This window comes from Leuresthes tenuis, unplaced genomic scaffold, assembly GCF_036924035.1.
Source record: "Leuresthes tenuis unplaced genomic scaffold, fLeuTen1.0.hap1 SCAF_3, whole genome shotgun sequence".
Classification (NCBI taxonomy): Eukaryota; Metazoa; Chordata; class Actinopteri; order Atheriniformes; family Atherinopsidae; genus Leuresthes; species Leuresthes tenuis.
The window spans coordinates 39,381,807-39,398,345 of NW_027325357.1; the positions used below are offsets into that span (position 1 = coordinate 39,381,807).

A 16,539-nucleotide genomic window follows, 5' to 3' on the forward strand; every position below is an offset into this window, starting at 1 on the left:
CTAATCTGTTTGGCATCAAAGGTATTCAGACTACAATTCTGCTGCCATAATGCTGAACAGGACAAGGGAAAAAAAAAAAAAAATGGAAAAACACGATTAGATTCTTTTATCAGTCCTGAGTGAGAACAACATTTTCACATCTGTCAGAACTCATCCAGACTTACTATGAGCTCACATGACCTCTGTTCTGTCTATTAGCAGTACCTGATTAATATCCTGTTGGCAGCTGGTAGAACAGGGATGAGATGTTGGTATGTGACATAAGCTGTGTACAAAGATTTGTCAGCCCCCATCGGCATAGGAACCGGGGGGACATTTCCCCCCCAATATTGGAGACAGGCGCACTTGCAGAAAATGTGTGTCCGGCCATTACTGTCACACAAACAACTCACACAGATTAGAGGCACCTCCAACCTTTAATGAAACAAAGCTCTGATGCATACAAAATTAAGTTTCTAACTGGTGGATTTGGAAGGATATACAGACAAAGGTCAAGTCTTCCAGCTGGACGCAGCGAGTTCCTGTACAGCTCTGCACCAAGTCCGCTGCACAGGGGAGTGTTGCATATGAACCAGCTGACTCAGCAGTCACAGGTTGGACAGACAGGGGCTTTCTGATATCCAACAGCACAGGAAGGCATCCACTACAGAAGCTTCCTGAACACTCATCCTAATCCAAATGAAAGCTGTGAATAAAACACTGAGCTGCTCAACAAAATATCCAGACATCAGTGACACAGTTCAGTTCAGTTCAAAGACACAGTTCAGGTTAGTACAGTGAGTCGGTTCAGTTCAGGAAATGAAGCAGAACCACACGAGTGTACAGCCCTTCGCTCAATGAAGCAGAAGCATACAGAGACAGCCAACAATCTACGGTCCACGGCGTCACTTCAAGAAGACCGAGGCACTCAGAGGCCAGCAGAACTCAGGGGCCAGCTTCCTGATCAAACTCAGGAATGTCTGTTAAGGAAAAGTGAAATGATGGCTCAATGAAAGAGAGGTGAGCATGAGGTAGAACAGGGGTCCCAGCACACTAACACACAGCTGAGGGACATTGTGCAAATGCTCCTAAACTCACTCACAGCAGCTGAACAGCTTCAGCCTCTCAGCAGGTGGAACTATGACCACCCACCTGCCGTCTAATGTGGACGGTTCTGGAGGTACGACCAGCTGAGGGCTGCAGGTATAAATATGACTAGTTTCTGAAGAACTTACAACTATCATGACATCACAGTCTCTACAGCCACAGGTGCCGAGTCAGCAGGGTTCTTATGTAGTGCACTTAGAGAAACCCAACACGTTTGTCGGATGGTTCTGTTTCCTGTATTTAAATCCAGCCATCACTGCTGAGCTCACTACACAGCTGCAGACCTTCAGTCACACAGAGAGGGGGCCAGCGGCTGCTTACTGGTGCCAGAGTTTGTAGTTTGTGATGAGTTTGTTCTGAGGCAGCTCTGCCAACATTAGTTCCATCTGTTATGACATTCCGGGCAACTTTGTTCATCAGGTGTGGCAGATGAGCTCGCTATCAACGAGCTCAAAGAAAGATAAATCCCCCGTCAGCATCCAGACTTCCGCTTGTCGGTCCTCTCGGCTGACAGGCGTCAGGTGCAAGCCGGACGGTGGGAAACAGCAGCAGGCGCCTGCAGAGAAACAACAACACATGTGACCCAACAGATTCAGAGCCTTTGCTGTGAAACTGCTCTGCATCTTTAAGCCCAGCAGTGAGGGGCACACAGTCAGTGCGGTTACATGAGCCATCGGATCAGATTAATGGCTAAATTACAATAATATTGAGTTATTCAGTTCATGTAGACGCCTTAGTCTGACAAAAAAAATGGATCGGGTTACTTGTGATGGGATTAAGACCCCGAGATAACTGAACGTGCCTGGAGACGACAGTGGATCGGATCGAGCGTTCTGCGCATGCTCCAGATTTTTTCCCGCGATTGTCACCCAGAAGTCAAAGGAGACGATATTCCTGTTGTCACCGCTGTCAGAAAGAAACAAACAACGCGATGGAGAATGCGCCGTTGTGCATCGTCTGTGCCATAACCAGCTCATCACAGATGTAGAGGGACGCAGCTTCAGCTTGCTCTGCGTTCGCCATCTTTCTGAATGCCTGAGTTTGTTGGTGGTGGTGGTGAAGAGTCAACAGGAAGTGGCTCTATTAGCGATAGCTGAAATGGGCACAGCGCCACCTATCGTACCGGGGTATGACATGCTTTGTGCCAGTGATTCCATTCATTCACTGCCATGCTAACTATATGCTAACTACAGAAAAGACAATTAATATCATAGTTCATTAACCCTTTGAAATATGCAGCTTGTTGCAACAAACAATTATTTAACTGTGTAGCAAACACACAAAAATAAATACTTCAAGGTTTTTTAGGTTTTTCTTTCCTTCATTTATCTCTGGCATCAAACATAGCTGCATTTAAATTAAATGAGGCAGGCACCTGAAACTAAGGAATTATTCACAAAAAGTTTTGGTCTCACCGACTCAAATATAACACCAACATGTTCAGAACGGACTCAGTCAGGACATTCGCTTGCTGAGGTGTGCATGTAGCTAAAAAAGAAACCCAAATTAAGTTTAAGCTTAGAAACATATTTGTTAATATGAGGTTTAAAAGATAGATTCTCATCAATCAGAATACTTAAATATTTGTAGCATCTGACCTGTAGTTGTTGACGACAAATGGATAACCACCTTTCATATACAGGGAACCTTATTTTCAGAAAGACTTGGGTCCAAGATACAACCAAGAGGTTCTGCTATGAAGTCTTGAATCTTAAAAAGAAAGGCTCGAGTTTGTCAGGTCCAGCAGATTTACAAGGATCTAACTTCTGTAAAGCCCTGTGAACCTCAGTTACATCAAAAGAAGAGATTAAATCCTGGAGCCAAATCATTTGACTGTGTTGGAAGGTCAACTTCTTGCACATTCAGTTTCTGTGGAAGCAATGATTCAAACAAGGATCCTGAGGGAATGAAATGTTCATTGAAGCAATTAAGAATAGCTGATTTCAGTTAGTTATGTTCTGTGCATCCTTGACAATACAAGTAGGTAAGTCATTGGCCATTTCATCTCCAAATGAAGATTGAATCACTCTCCAAAATTTCTTAGGCTCATTTAAGTTCAGAGTAATTTTATCTATATAAAACTAGGATTTAGCCTTTTTAACAAGGGAAGAAAAGCTATTTCTAAGCTGTTTAAATACCAGCCAGCCACTGTGGGATTTAGAGTGCCTGGCCTTAGCATCATCTCGATCTCTTAAAAGACTAACCAGGGGTTGTTTCTACTCTTTACTCTAAATTTGCACAGAGGGGCATGTTTGTTAATAAAAAATTGAAAGCATTATAAAAGTAATGCTCCTCCTGTCTTTTGGTTCTCATAACTCTATGTAGGAAGCAAAAGTGTTTTGACTGTCTGAACTCGTCTTCCCATAACATTGAATGGATAGTAATGCCTTTTCCCATAACATTGAATGTCCCTTTCCCATAACATTGAATGGATAGTAATGCCTTTTCCCATAACATTGAATGTCCCTTTCCCATAACATTGAATGGATAGTAATGCCTTTTCCCATAACATTGAATGGATAGTAATGCCTTTTCCCATAACATTGAATGGATAGTAATGCCTTTTCCCATAACATTGAATGTCCCTTTCCCATAACATTGAATGGATAGTAATGCCTTTTCCCATAACATTGAATGGATAGTAATGCCTTTTCCCATAACATTGAATGGATAGTAATGCCTTTTCCCATAACATTGAATGGATAGTAATACCTTTTCCCATAACATTGTGTGGCCAGCAAGCATAAACAATATAAATAGCAATAGCACCATTTTGTTAGTCAGACAACTCTGAGCCAGCTTCCTGACAGGTTGTGCGGACTTGTCTCTTTCTTGCAAGGAATAAATGTTTTGTGTTAATCGTATCCAGCGACTCAGAGCCTAATTTTGAGAGAATTTTTCTGACAAGCACAATGGTCGCTTATATCATTTGCGAATACACCAATAGTTGAATATATATGCGGAAAGTTAGTTAAGAACAAGTCAGAAGAGAGCATTAATCTGGAAATTTAGGATTTGGACATGTTGCATCATTGACCATTTCTGTTTAACTACTTTGCTGACTCGACCTCAGTGAATGGCAGCAGATCGGTCAAAAGCAGGAATCAACTCAGACTGAAATGACAATGAACCTCTAACCCCATGTAAAGGATAAGCACCGCATACACGGCAGACTGTCAGATTTATAGTTTGAAGATAAATCACAAAAAAAACAGTTCAATTGAATCGGACTCTTAGACTATGTTCCAACTGCAGGCATAAGAGCATTGAAGTAGATGGGAGCCGTTCCATTAAGGTCTTTGTAGGCTAACATGGGGGAGTTGAATTTGATGTGGGTGGCTAAGGGCAGCCAGAGAGAGAGAGAGACAGACAGAGACAGACAGACAGACAGACAGACCAAAGTGTAACGTTAATACAGCCAATCGAGGGCAGCATGATCAGTTCTTCATCACGTGACTAACCTCTGGGTACCGAAACTTGGCACCGAAAGACGAGGCATGTTTTCATACTCGGTACTACCGAAGCATTTCGGTCGGTACCTTAAAACAACCGAAGTTCGGTACCCAGCCATAGCTGTGTTGTATGGTTGGTTTGGCTGGGAAGACAAGCAGTTCATTTTTAGAGAGGTTAAGTTGGAGGTGATGGGCTTTCATCCATGTTGATATCTTTATTTTTATTAACCTTTATTTATACAGGTAAAATCTCATTGAGACTCAGGGTCTCATTTGCAAGAGAGACCTGTTTTAGGTAGGCAGCAGATGCCTACCTATGCCATATGTCAGAGAGACAGTCTGAGATTCCTGCTGAGACCGTGTGGTCGTCTGGTGGGAATGACAGATAGAGCTGGGTATCATCAGCATAACATTGGTATGAGAAGCCATGTGATCGGATGATCTGGCCCAGTGATTTGGTGTATATGGCAAAGACAAGAGGTCCCGGTACTGAGCCTTGGGGGACCCCTGTGGCGAGGTGGTGCGCTGCATAGTGTGACCAAGGATACTTTGAATGACCGACCAGTGATGCATTATAATTTGTGCTCTCTTTTTTTCTTAACCTTCTTCTTCCCTTTATCACTTGGTTGTAATTTTTTCAGAATTACACACATTAACTCCCACAAACACAGTGTGTGACAGCACATCTTCCTCTGCGTGCACTGGTCACTCCGGGGCCGTAGGCTGTTCATACTAGAGTCTGAGCATTTAAATGTGATCAAGCACAAAAAATAAATAAAAAATTGGAATTGAGTATGAAGACCTCCAGAATGTAGGCTTAAAAACAGCTCATTGCAGATAACCCTGAAGCATCAACCAGATTACTTAATTTAACATGCAGCTTCACATATTCACATTTATTCCATTTGAAACATTACAGGCTGTTTAAGTCATGAAAAGACAGTTTAGTCTTCAAAATACACAACTGCTCTTTTCTTTCAAAGGAAGTAAATTAACACTATGGGTGTTTTAATTGTACCACTGTTATATCTGCATTGCATTTCGTTTGGCAGCACATCTTCACTCTGGTTCTGTGGCTTCTTCAGCACAAGTTTACACCCATCTACCTAAAAACATCTGCTTGTGAACAGCTAATTTCCCATTAAAAGCGACTTACAAATGAGAATATAACATTACAGCTAACAATAGCATAACATTACCAAACTACCAGTAAAACGCAATCAAGCGAACTTTCTGAAAGGTTTTGTTCAATAAGTTGTGATTCGTTCATCATCTCATCCACACACTATTTCTGTCTCACACCACACAGGCAGCAGCTCCCTGGCATGCTTACAGTAAGCTGCAGAAAAAATAAAGTAGCCTCCTTAAAAACACCTAACCCATGGGAAACAGCTCTTTTTTCTATGAGCTCATAGAAAAAATAGCTCATGACCTGTGCATCACATGATGTTGCAGGGATTAGTCAGGGTCTTACCTGCAGTAGACAGCGGTCAGAAGCCGTTTCACAGATTGGTTGTCCCTTATAAGCAGAAAAAAGATGTCCTTATTAACCCACCACAGTTCCTCTTCATACATGTTAAACAGAGGAGGCTCAGCCCCACCACTTTGTGTGTCCTCACACACTTTAGGCCAGTGTCAGTGAATCGGCCATGTTATGACAGCACCGCAGGTTAGAGTGCAAGGTTCTACGATGCTGGCTTAATGCGTCTAAGCACAAACGAGGCAGGGCGGTTTCACCTCCATCATTACGCCCCCTGCCAGCCCAGAGGCATATCAGCAGCAGATCAACTGAAATCCCCAGCAGCATCACACATGACATGATGATCAACGAAAGCACAACAGCGCCAGCTTAAAAAGGTATTCGTGGATACTAATCCTTGGCTGCGCATAACTGGTACAACACTGCTGTTCGTTGGCTGAGAAAATACAGAGCCAACGAAGACAAGCATCCGGTACCAAAGTGAACCAGAGTGAAAATCCAAAATGTAGCTTCAGCTCAAACCATTCTAGGTTTATGAGGTTTGAAAATGTCTCTTTTCCTGTTACTGCTTAGAGCAATTGTTAGCTCGGCATCAACAACGTTCCCTGCTTGTCCAAGCTGAGAGCCTCTGACCACCATCACTGCAGGTAAGACACATTTCACACCCCCCAACTGCTTTAAAAAAAAAGTCTAACTGGGCATGCGTTGACAGATTTTCCTTCCTAACTTATGTTTGTGCTTAAGATCAACCATCTTGACACACGTAACTAATGTAAAAGGAGTCAGTTAACATGAGTTTGGTGAGGTTAGGTCCAGCACAAACCCTGCAGAGATGCTATCTGAATAAAGAGTTCATTTTAGCTCCTCTGTCCAAGCGAAGTCAAGGTGAGACTGAAAGATAAGACGGGTAAACATACCTGTTCAGGGGTCTGGGTGGGGGTCATGTAGTACACATCACCTGGTCCATTCTGGTGTGCAGCTCAAAGGCGTCAGGCCTGTCCTGAGGATTGACAGCTAGCATGTCCTGAAGCAGCTTCCTCACTGCAGCTGACATGCATGACCTGCGTCTCTGAGGGATGGTCAGGACCATCTTTGGATTCTCCAGCAGCGCTTCACCAACCGGCACAATGTCCGCTCCCTGTCTCACATATGTGCCCAGCAGCTCCCGCTTAGACTCTGCATCAATGAAAGTGATTCTCTCCAGCATGGCCCAGAAAATGATTCCCAGAGCAAATATGTCAGCCTTGGCTGTGTAGTGGCCCTCCCACACCTCAGGGGCCATGTAGAAGTCAGAGCCGCACGCAGACGACAACCAAAACTTGTTGAGGTTAACGTTTTTGTTCTTGTCTTCGCCGTCTTTACCCTCGCTGGTGTTTCCTAAACCAGCACAAACTTTACTCAGACCAAAGTCGGCCACTTTAAGCACCGGAGTCCCTGACCTCTCAGAAATGAGGATGTTATCAGGTTTGAGGTCCCTGTGCACAATATTGTTTTCATGCAGGAAAGCAACGGCACTGGTCAGCTGGAGCATAAAGCTGCTGTTGGTTTGTGGGTCGGGCTGACGAGACAGGATGAACTGGTTGAGGTCGCCGCCTTCACAGAACTCCATGACAAACCACAGGTAACACGGCTCCTCTGGAGGACTGAGCACTCTCTCACCTGCAAACACAGCACAGCACTCATTTAAACACTGAGGCAAATTAAAGCAGACAATACTGAGCCAGAGTTTATCAGAACCACATGTCGGTCTCCCACCATAGCCAGACTGAATGCATCACACTTTTCTGTTTTATGGATTTCAGGTTTTCAGCAGTAAATGTGTCATGAGCAAGGCAGTAAGAGAGAAGTATCCTCTAAACCACCCACTTGTGATGCTGAACCGGCCCACAAAGAGCCCTGACAGCTCTGTAGCCGCAGAGTATAACCACGACAGGCTCTGTGGTGCCAGCACAGCCTCCAGAGCTTCTTCACTACCCATCCCCCAGCGAGCCTGTGCCATGGCGTCAGTAACGGCTCTACTTTCTTAAAGGCACAGCTGCACCTTCCCACCACAACGCCTCCCGCTGTGATGACACTTCACCTGGCTTCAGAGGCGCGCTCACCGCTGCCGTGCACGCAGCTCAGCAACAACACAGCGGCCTGTTACCTGTGGGGGCTTCTGTTAGACCCCTGCCCCCTGACTCACGCCTACCTTTCAGTGAAGTCTCCACCAGGCACAGGTACTGCTTGGACCGTTTGTTCCCATGACTCATTTTCTGGGCCATGCCGTTCCTCTGCAGCACACACTCCTCCAGCTCTACCACATTTTCATGCCGTTTCTCCAGACTCGCCAGTGTCCAGAACTCCTGTAGGGCGAGCTCCACGTTCTCCGGCGCGTCGCAGCGCAGCTTCTTCACCGCTACTTTGGCTCCCGACCTCCGGGCCACCGCTTCGTACACCACGCCGTAGGTCCCTCTTCCGACCTCCCGCAGCAGACTGTAGCGGGGAGCCCGGATCCTCCGCCCCAGGGAGAGCTGCTGCTTGGACAGGCCGGTGTCCTCCTCCATGTCATGGTCTGCTTCCGTGTTTCCGCTCAGACACCGCAGCACACTGGACTCATCTGCTCGCGCTCGGGTGGCTCGTCCGAAGCAAGCTCGCGCACTTCTCGTGCGTCGACGCCAGTTGTCACCACCAACTATATCCATACGTCCCTGCACGTCCTGAACCAGTCATGTGTTCCGCATGAGTGATCCCGGACATGAGCCCGCTCTGTCCGGTACTTTCTTGGAGAAACCGGAACAAACTTGTTTAGCAACGTGGGCCACTGAGGGAGGGGAGGGTGAACACGTGGGGTGGAGAATCAAGGGTGAGACCATATTGGAGGGAACATCCGCCTTAGACCTTCAAAATAAAACACGATACTGAATGCATTGCCTCAACGCAAAGCTGCGTTTTAAACGTTGTGGGGTTAGTGTATAAAACGGCCCTGTTTTCATCATTATTCTGCTCATCATAATATCCAGCTGTCGGTTGGCATCTTACTCATGTAAAGTGTGACACTGTGTTCCAAAATCACTGCAGTTGATGCTCTTCCAGCTGCTTTCACTGAGCTCACACACACACTGAAAACAGCCTCTCATACCTGATATCTGCAAGACCCAGCCCAGCCCCTTTTGCAGTTTTCCGTTGAGCCAACATCAGTCCAGACTGCTGATATTTCTGTTACTTCTGAACTGTAATGTACTCCGTTACTTATGTTAGCTTTATTTTGATCTTATTTTATTTTATTTAGTCTTTTCCCCCTTGTTCCATAACTGTTGCACATCAATTTCTCTCGGGATAAAATAAAGCCTCTTGAATCTTGAATCTAATCTCTCCATTTCCGGTCTGTTTCAGTTTTCATGCGGCTGCCTGCTGCTTTTATAGGCAAGGCAAGGCAAGGCAAGTTTATTTGTATAGCACAATTCAACAACAAGGTGATTCAAAGTGCTTCACAGAGACATTAAAACAGAAGAAATAAAAAGCATGATTTAGAATTTAAACAAAAGAAGGAAATAAGAACAATAGATAAAATCAGAAAAAATTATATATATGAAAGATAAAATCAATAGTTAAAACATGATTCCGTTTTGAAACTCAAGCTTATTCAAATGCAGCTGAAAATAGGTGTGTCTTCAACCTGGACTTAAATACACTGAGTGTTTCAGCTGATCTGAGGCTTTCTGGGAGTTTGTTCCAGACATGTGGAGCATAGAAGCAGAATGCAGCTTCTCCATGTCTGGTTTTGACCCTGGGAACTGATAAAATAAAAAATAAAAAACCGGATCCAGATGACCTGAGGGGTCTGGAAGGTTCATAGTGGGTCAGGAGGTCACTGATGTATTTTGGTCCTTGACCATTCAGAGTTTTATAGACCAGCATCAGAACTTTAAAGTCTATCCTCTGATGGACAGGCAGCCAGTGTAAAGACTTCAGAGCTGGACTGATGTGCTCCACTTTTTTGGTCTTAGTGAGGACTCGAGCAGCTGAGTTCTGGATGAGCTGCAGTTGCCTAACTGCCTAACTTTTTAGGCAGACCTGTAAAGATGCTGTTACAATAATCAAGCCTACTAAAGATGAATGCATGGACTAGTTTTTCCAGGTCCTGCTGAGACATCAGATCTTTTAGCCTTGATATATTCTTAAAGTGATAGTAGGCTGACTTTGTTATTGCCTTAATGCGTTTGTCCAAATTTAGGTCTGAGTCCATCACTACACCGAGATTTCTGGCCTGGTTGGTCGTTTTTAGATTTATAGATTGAAGCTCTGTGGTGACTTTCAATCGTTTATCTTTGGCTCCAAAGACAATTACCTCAGTTTTGTTTTTGTTTAGCTGGAGGAAGTTGTGGCACATCCAGTCATTAATCTCCTCAATGCATTTTCCAAGGGCCTGTACAGGCCCTCGGTCTCCTGGTGACATTGTTATATACATCTGTGTGTCATCTGCATAGCTATGGTAGTTTATTTGGTTGTTTTTTATAATCTGTGCCAGTGGGAGCATGTAGATGTTAAACAGAAGAGGTCCCAGGATGGAACCTTGGGGAACTCCACATGTGATTCTTGTCTGCTCAGATGTAAAGTTACCTATTGACACAAAGTACTTCCTGTTCTCTAAGTATGTTTTGAACCAGTTTAGTACAGTTCCGGAAAGACCAGCCCAGTTCTCCAGTTGTTTGAGTAATATATTGTGGTCAACTGTATCAAAGGCAGCACTGAGATCCAGTAAAACTAAGACGGACATTTTTCCACTGTCTGTATTCAGACATATCTCATTAAACACTTTGGTCAGAGCAGTCTCAGTGCTGTGGTGCTGTCTAAAGCCTGACTGGAAGGTATCATAGCAGTTATTTTGTGTTAAAAAGTAATTAAGCTGTTGAAAAACCACTTTTTCAATGATCTTACTTAAAAATGGGAGATTTGAGATGGGCCTGTAGTTGTTCATTTGCGTCTTGTCAAGATTGTCCTTTTTCAGCAGAGGTTTAATTACAGCTGTTTTTAGTGGCTCTGGAAACACACCTGAAGTTAAGGACAAGTTCACATAGGGTACAATAGCTCAAATATACCATTATTGGGGCTTTCAAAGAAGATGACGTGTTTTTAAAATACATTTCATAGTTTAAAAAATGTTCATCGGATGAGCAAAATATTTACATGGTCGGTAGTGTAGTGGTTTGTGCAGGCTCTCCATGTACACAGACATGTATACAGTCCTGGCTGCAGGTGAACCCAATTCGAGTCCTGCACAGGACGTCATTGCCCCCTCTCTCTTAACTGTCCTGTCCAAATAAGAATACCAGCAGAGCCAAAACAGATGAGTTAAGTTTGTAAGTTGTGCAGTTCAAGAGTTAAAATGGTCTCTACATTTATGGAGGACATGCTTTGCAGTATAAAACTTATAAACAATTTGAAATAAAATATCTCTCACATTTGTCAGTTTTTCCAGGCATTTTTCTGAAAATATGACATATTTTGGACCCCATGCCAAGCACGCCAACTCCTTCAGGAGGTTTTCCCCTTAATCAATAATTCCATATTGGATTTGATCAATCTGTATTTATTGACAGGATATGTACCTCAGACTTTTAAGGTTGCTGTAATTAAACCTTTACTTAAAAAACCTACTCTTGATTCAGAAGTGTTGGCTAATTATTTACCTATATCCAATCTCCCTTTTTTGTCTAAAGTTCTTGAAAAAATAGTTGCAGTTCAACTTTGTGATAATTTACATAGAAATAATCTGTTTGAAGAGTTTCAGTCAGGATTCAGAGTGCATCATAGCACAGAAACAGCACTGGTGAAAGTTACCAATGATCTCCTCTTAGCCTCTGATAGCGAACTTGTTTCTGTGCTTGTCCTGTTGGATCTCAGTGCTGCATTTGATACGATCGATCAGAGCATTCTGTTACAGAGACTTGAACATGTTATTGGGATTAAAGGAACTGCATTAGGCTGGTTTAAGTCATATTTATCTGATAGATTCCAGTTTGTTCTTGTAAATGAAGAATCCTCCTCACACACCAGAGTAAGTCATGGAGTTCATCAGGGTTCTGTGCTTGGACCGATTCGTTTTACTTTATACTTGCTTCCATTAGGTAACATTATTAGACAGCATGGCATAAATTTCCATTGCTATGCTGATGTTACTCAGCTGTACTTATCTATGAAACCAAATGAAACCAATAGGTTGGTCAGACTACAAGCCTGTCTTAAAGACATAAAGACCTGGGGGCCACATGAGAAACCTGAATTGTGTCAGAGGGCCACACCAACGATAACTTGAACTTGATTTTGCTGAACTTTCTCCCACTGTAAAATGCACTCTTCAAAATTATATATTTTGAATAGCTGATACTGCTAATCAAAAGAATAAAAATAGTCTGTAAATATTTGTAGAAATGGGCTATGTTAAATTGTGGTGTATAGTCATAAAGTAATAAACAAAAACAAACAATTTATTTTTAACTTGGTAATCTTCACAAACACTCGGGTTCGCGGTTACATGCGGGCAATCGGATCAGATTAATGGCTAAATTACAATAAGATTGAGTTATTCAGCTCATGTAACAAGCTTAATCCGACAAGAAATCACATCAGATCGTGTTACTTGTGATCGAATTAAGACCCCGGGATAAATCGATCCAATTGCCCACTTAACGTGCCTGGAGACGACAGTGGATCAGATCAAGCGTTCTGCACATGCTCGAGATTTTTTCCTGCAATCGTCACTCGGAAGTCGAAGGAGACGATATTACTGTTGTTGTCGCCGCCGTCAGAAAGAAACAAACAACATGATGGAGAATGCACCGTCGTGCATCGTCTGTGCCATAACCAGCTCATCACAGATGTAGAGGGATGTAGCTTCATCTCGCTCTGCGTTCGCCATCTTTCTGAATGCCTGAGTTTGTTGTTGTTGGTGGTGAAGAGGTCAACAGGAAGTGGCTGTATTAGCGATAGTTGAAATGGGTACAGCGCCACCTATCGTACTGTGGTATTGCATGCTTTGTGCCAGTGATTCGATTCATTCACCGCCATGTAACAAAGGATAATTACCCTCAGATAAGGAGCAGAACCCAACTATAGCTGTAATCCAGTTAATCTCATCATGTAAACCCACTGACTGAAAAACTTAATAACAACTTTTAATGTTTTTCATTTAATTCATTCACTTCAGTGAGAATAATCCAGTCTATCATGGGCTTGAACAAGGGCATTGAAATCTGGCTGAATATCTGAGGTGGCTATGCGAAGGGCAGCTGAGAGGTGCTCATCAGTGACTAAGGAATTGTGTTTGGATTTGTTCACTGAGAATGTCTGTTCCCATACTTACATAGCTCCAAAGAGGACAGGAATCTTCTGAGCATGTCTCCTCAGATGAGGAAAGTTCTCCTTTTTGAGGGAAGAGTAAAAATCCAGCAGTGAGACTGACCTGAAGTGCTCTGTCAAAAGTGTATCAGACTGCAGGTCAATGAGTTCCATCTGTACATAACTTGGCACATTATCCACACTGCAGTTGAAGGGATAATAAACCATGTGTTTTTCACTCTCAACTCTTTTGAAAAATCTCTTCAAAAATTTATTAATTAATTTTTTTCCAAACAAAGTACCACACTTCAGAGTCAGTACTATTAACATTAGATATTAACCCCCCCTCATGTTTCCTTAGATTAAACATAATCTTTTCTGATGGTAAATAGGACAGCTCCTTAAGCCACAAAGAAATACCAGGGGGGGGTTCTTACTCTTCCAGTTGATAGCAATACATTTGTTAGCTGCAATTAGAGCTAATCTAATGAAGCAAGTGTTGACTCTCATATTTACTGGTAACACTGACAGGTCCCCCAATAATGTCAACCGTGGATTGGCTGGGACTTCCACCCCCACAAATCCTTCGACAATGTCCAAGATAGATCTCCAGTACTGCTCCAAACATCTGCATGTCCAAACCATATGGAGAAGGGATCCTATTTCAGTCTGACACCTAGGGCAGTATTCATAGTCGTTACTAAGTGCAAAGAAGCTCCCTGTGCCCTTTGGCAGGTCCCAGGAAACTGCGGTGCCTATTGCACCCATTCCCTGGCTGCCCTCTCCGGGGAGCTTCTCCCCCCCATTCTATATCCCATACCCCTCTCCCTTCTGGCTCCTGTACACAGCACACACTCACACATAAAGGGTTTTGGGGGTGTGTGTGTTCTGTGGGGTGTAGTGGATGGGGCCACGTAGGTGGTCCCCTTTGCTGCACTCTGCAGTTCCCCGCACCTGTTTTGATTACACCTTAGACATCACTACTTATCAGACACACACACACTCATTCGGTCTTGGGGGGTGGTAGCACTGAGTATCTGGTGGGCGGGGCTCTTTGGGTATGCATGCTGCCCAGTTCTACAAGGTTGGCTGCCCCTCAATTTTAATCGCTCACTATTAGGAAATACTGAAGAGCCAGAGGGGCGAAGGGAGGGGTCTTCCCACACCCCTGTTGCCTGGTTGCTGCCTGGGGGTTGAGGGGCCCGGAGGATGAGTTGTTCTGGTTGGGGGTCTGTGGTGGCTGGGGGGCTGCTGGCCCCCTGGTGTGCCAGCTGTGCCACACCCCAGCAGAGTTGAGGGAGGGGGGACATGTGTGGATGTGTGGGACATGCAAGTGTGTGTGGTGATGACTGGGCTTCACCCACCTGTGGGCACGTCTTCAGTCCCGGGGCACTTGGCCAGGGGCACTGAGGCATGTGCTGGCCCACTGTGGCTGTCTGGGGCGCTTGGCCCTCTCGGGTATTGGGTGGGGCCTCTGCCAGGGGGTTCGGGGGCGCTCGGGCTCCTGGGGCACGGGTCCAGAGCACGGCCCATGTCTGGGTGGCGGGGACCTGGCGGGGTCGGTGGGCTGTTCCTCCCGGTTCCCGGGGGGCCTCTGCCCTTTGCTTATGGGGGCTCTGTCCGGGGGGCTGATCATGTAGGACCTGTGCCATGTGTATTGCATGTTTATGCACACGCACAAACACACACACACATTCATTAGCCTAGTGGCATGCTCGCAAAGCAGTTGTTGTGTTGTATGCGATTGCCGCTACTTGTGCTTGTTTTTGTTTGTTTTTTCTCTAATCTCAGGTGCTCCTGGTGGCGCTAAGGCTGGATTCCCGACAGAGGCCGTGGATTGTCTTCTGTTTTGTTTTAACAGCTGTAGCAGCTGGTTGTCTGGTTTTTCTTTCTATTTCTGTTCTGTTTCTTCTTATTTGCTCTTCCTCGATCCCTGTCCCCCGGTCCGGTTCGGCTCTATTACATGTTATACATAGTAAAAAAATAAATAAATAAGCAGCTGATGGGCATCAAGGGGAGCTTTACATTCATAAAACTTTCCTTGGCAAAGCAAATCTATTTGGCATAAAAGGTATTCAGACTACAATTCTGCTGCCATAATGCTGAACAGGACAAGGAAAAAAAAAAAGAAAGACTTATCTTATGGAGACAATGAGGCGTCAAGTAAACCCTATGTATAAGATTGAACTGTAATAGTTTGTGTCGGCTGTTATAGGAGAATGATTGAGAGCTACTACACATATCCTTCTATCCAAAGTCCTCGAAGGCAGAATCAGTATCAATTTCCCACGGATGTTTTTCATTAAAAGCATTATTTTCTGCCAGGCTCATTAGTCTGTTATAAGCATAGGATAAAAAGCCTTTAGAGTTATGCTTGTGTGATGGTAAAATTTATGTCTCAGGACTGACAGACTCTCCAATCCACATTAACCATTTGTATCACTCAGACACGCTAATTGTTTTAAACTATTTACTTCTTAATTAACACTCAGACAAGATAATTGTTTTAACCTCCTGTTTCTTAATTATCATCAAGACTGCATCCTGCCCCCCCTGCAGATGTGATTACACATCTAAAGAACAAAGCCCCCCCCCCCTCCTCTGTATTTCTTTTGTCTTTTTTTTTCATACCATTGCCGCTGAATGGTGTGGACTGATCTTTTTCCTTGCAACGAAGAATAAAAACTTAGCCGGCCGGCAGAAAAAGTAAGTTTCTCTATTTCATTGCTCATCAGAGATATTAGGAAGGAAGCGATTGAAAACTTCCATAACAGTTTGGCGTTGTAGGGCAGGACTCCGTGAGCAGCCGTTCAGGAGGAGGCACGGAAAGCGACAGGCCATCCTGGAGAAATAGATCATTTCCAGCCTCCAAACCTCAATTAATTTGTGAGACGGGAGGGCTAACCGGTAACATGTCCTGAGTCGCTGCCACCGGGGTTCCAAGAACAGAGTTCAGCAAAACTCGTCTGGTGAGTGTTGAAATATTGACTTATTGCATTTTCTTTCAAATTTGGATTTTAATTAGACAACAATTTCATTTCTCATAGTCTTCACAGTTGGCCAGCTATTTATCTGTTTGTAGCAATCGAAACAGTTAGCTTTATTCGTCATTTGAAGCTGAAATCGAAATGTCGCTATTTATCTGTTTGTAGCAATCGAAACAGTTAGCTTTATTCGTCATTTGAAGCTGAAATCGAAATG

The 16,539-nt window shown here is 44.0% G+C and overlaps 1 protein-coding gene across 2 annotated transcripts; it reads right to left on the reverse strand.

Moving 5' to 3' along the window:
* Nucleotides 1-203: 203 nt before the first annotated feature.
* On the reverse strand, nt 204-8,820 carry LOC140303995 (serine/threonine-protein kinase 35-like). 2 transcript variants are annotated; one of them, XR_011915227.1, is made up of 4 exons: nt 8,210-8,820; nt 6,936-7,677; nt 6,013-6,057; nt 204-1,642 (listed from the first exon to the last, which is right to left on the reverse strand). XR_011915227.1 is itself a non-coding variant. In XM_072383012.1 (3 exons), the coding sequence occupies exons 1-2, from the start codon at nt 8,700-8,702 to the stop codon at nt 6,959-6,961; spliced, it is 1,212 nt and encodes a 403-aa protein (XP_072239113.1). In that variant the 5' UTR covers nt 8,703-8,820; the 3' UTR covers nt 205-1,642; nt 6,936-6,958. The 2 variants fall into 2 exon arrangements, 1 of the variants encoding a protein (XP_072239113.1); XM_072383012.1 differs by lacking the exon at nt 6,013-6,057 and having other exon boundaries at nt 205-1,642.
* Between the last annotated feature and the right edge of the window lie 7,719 nt (nt 8,821-16,539).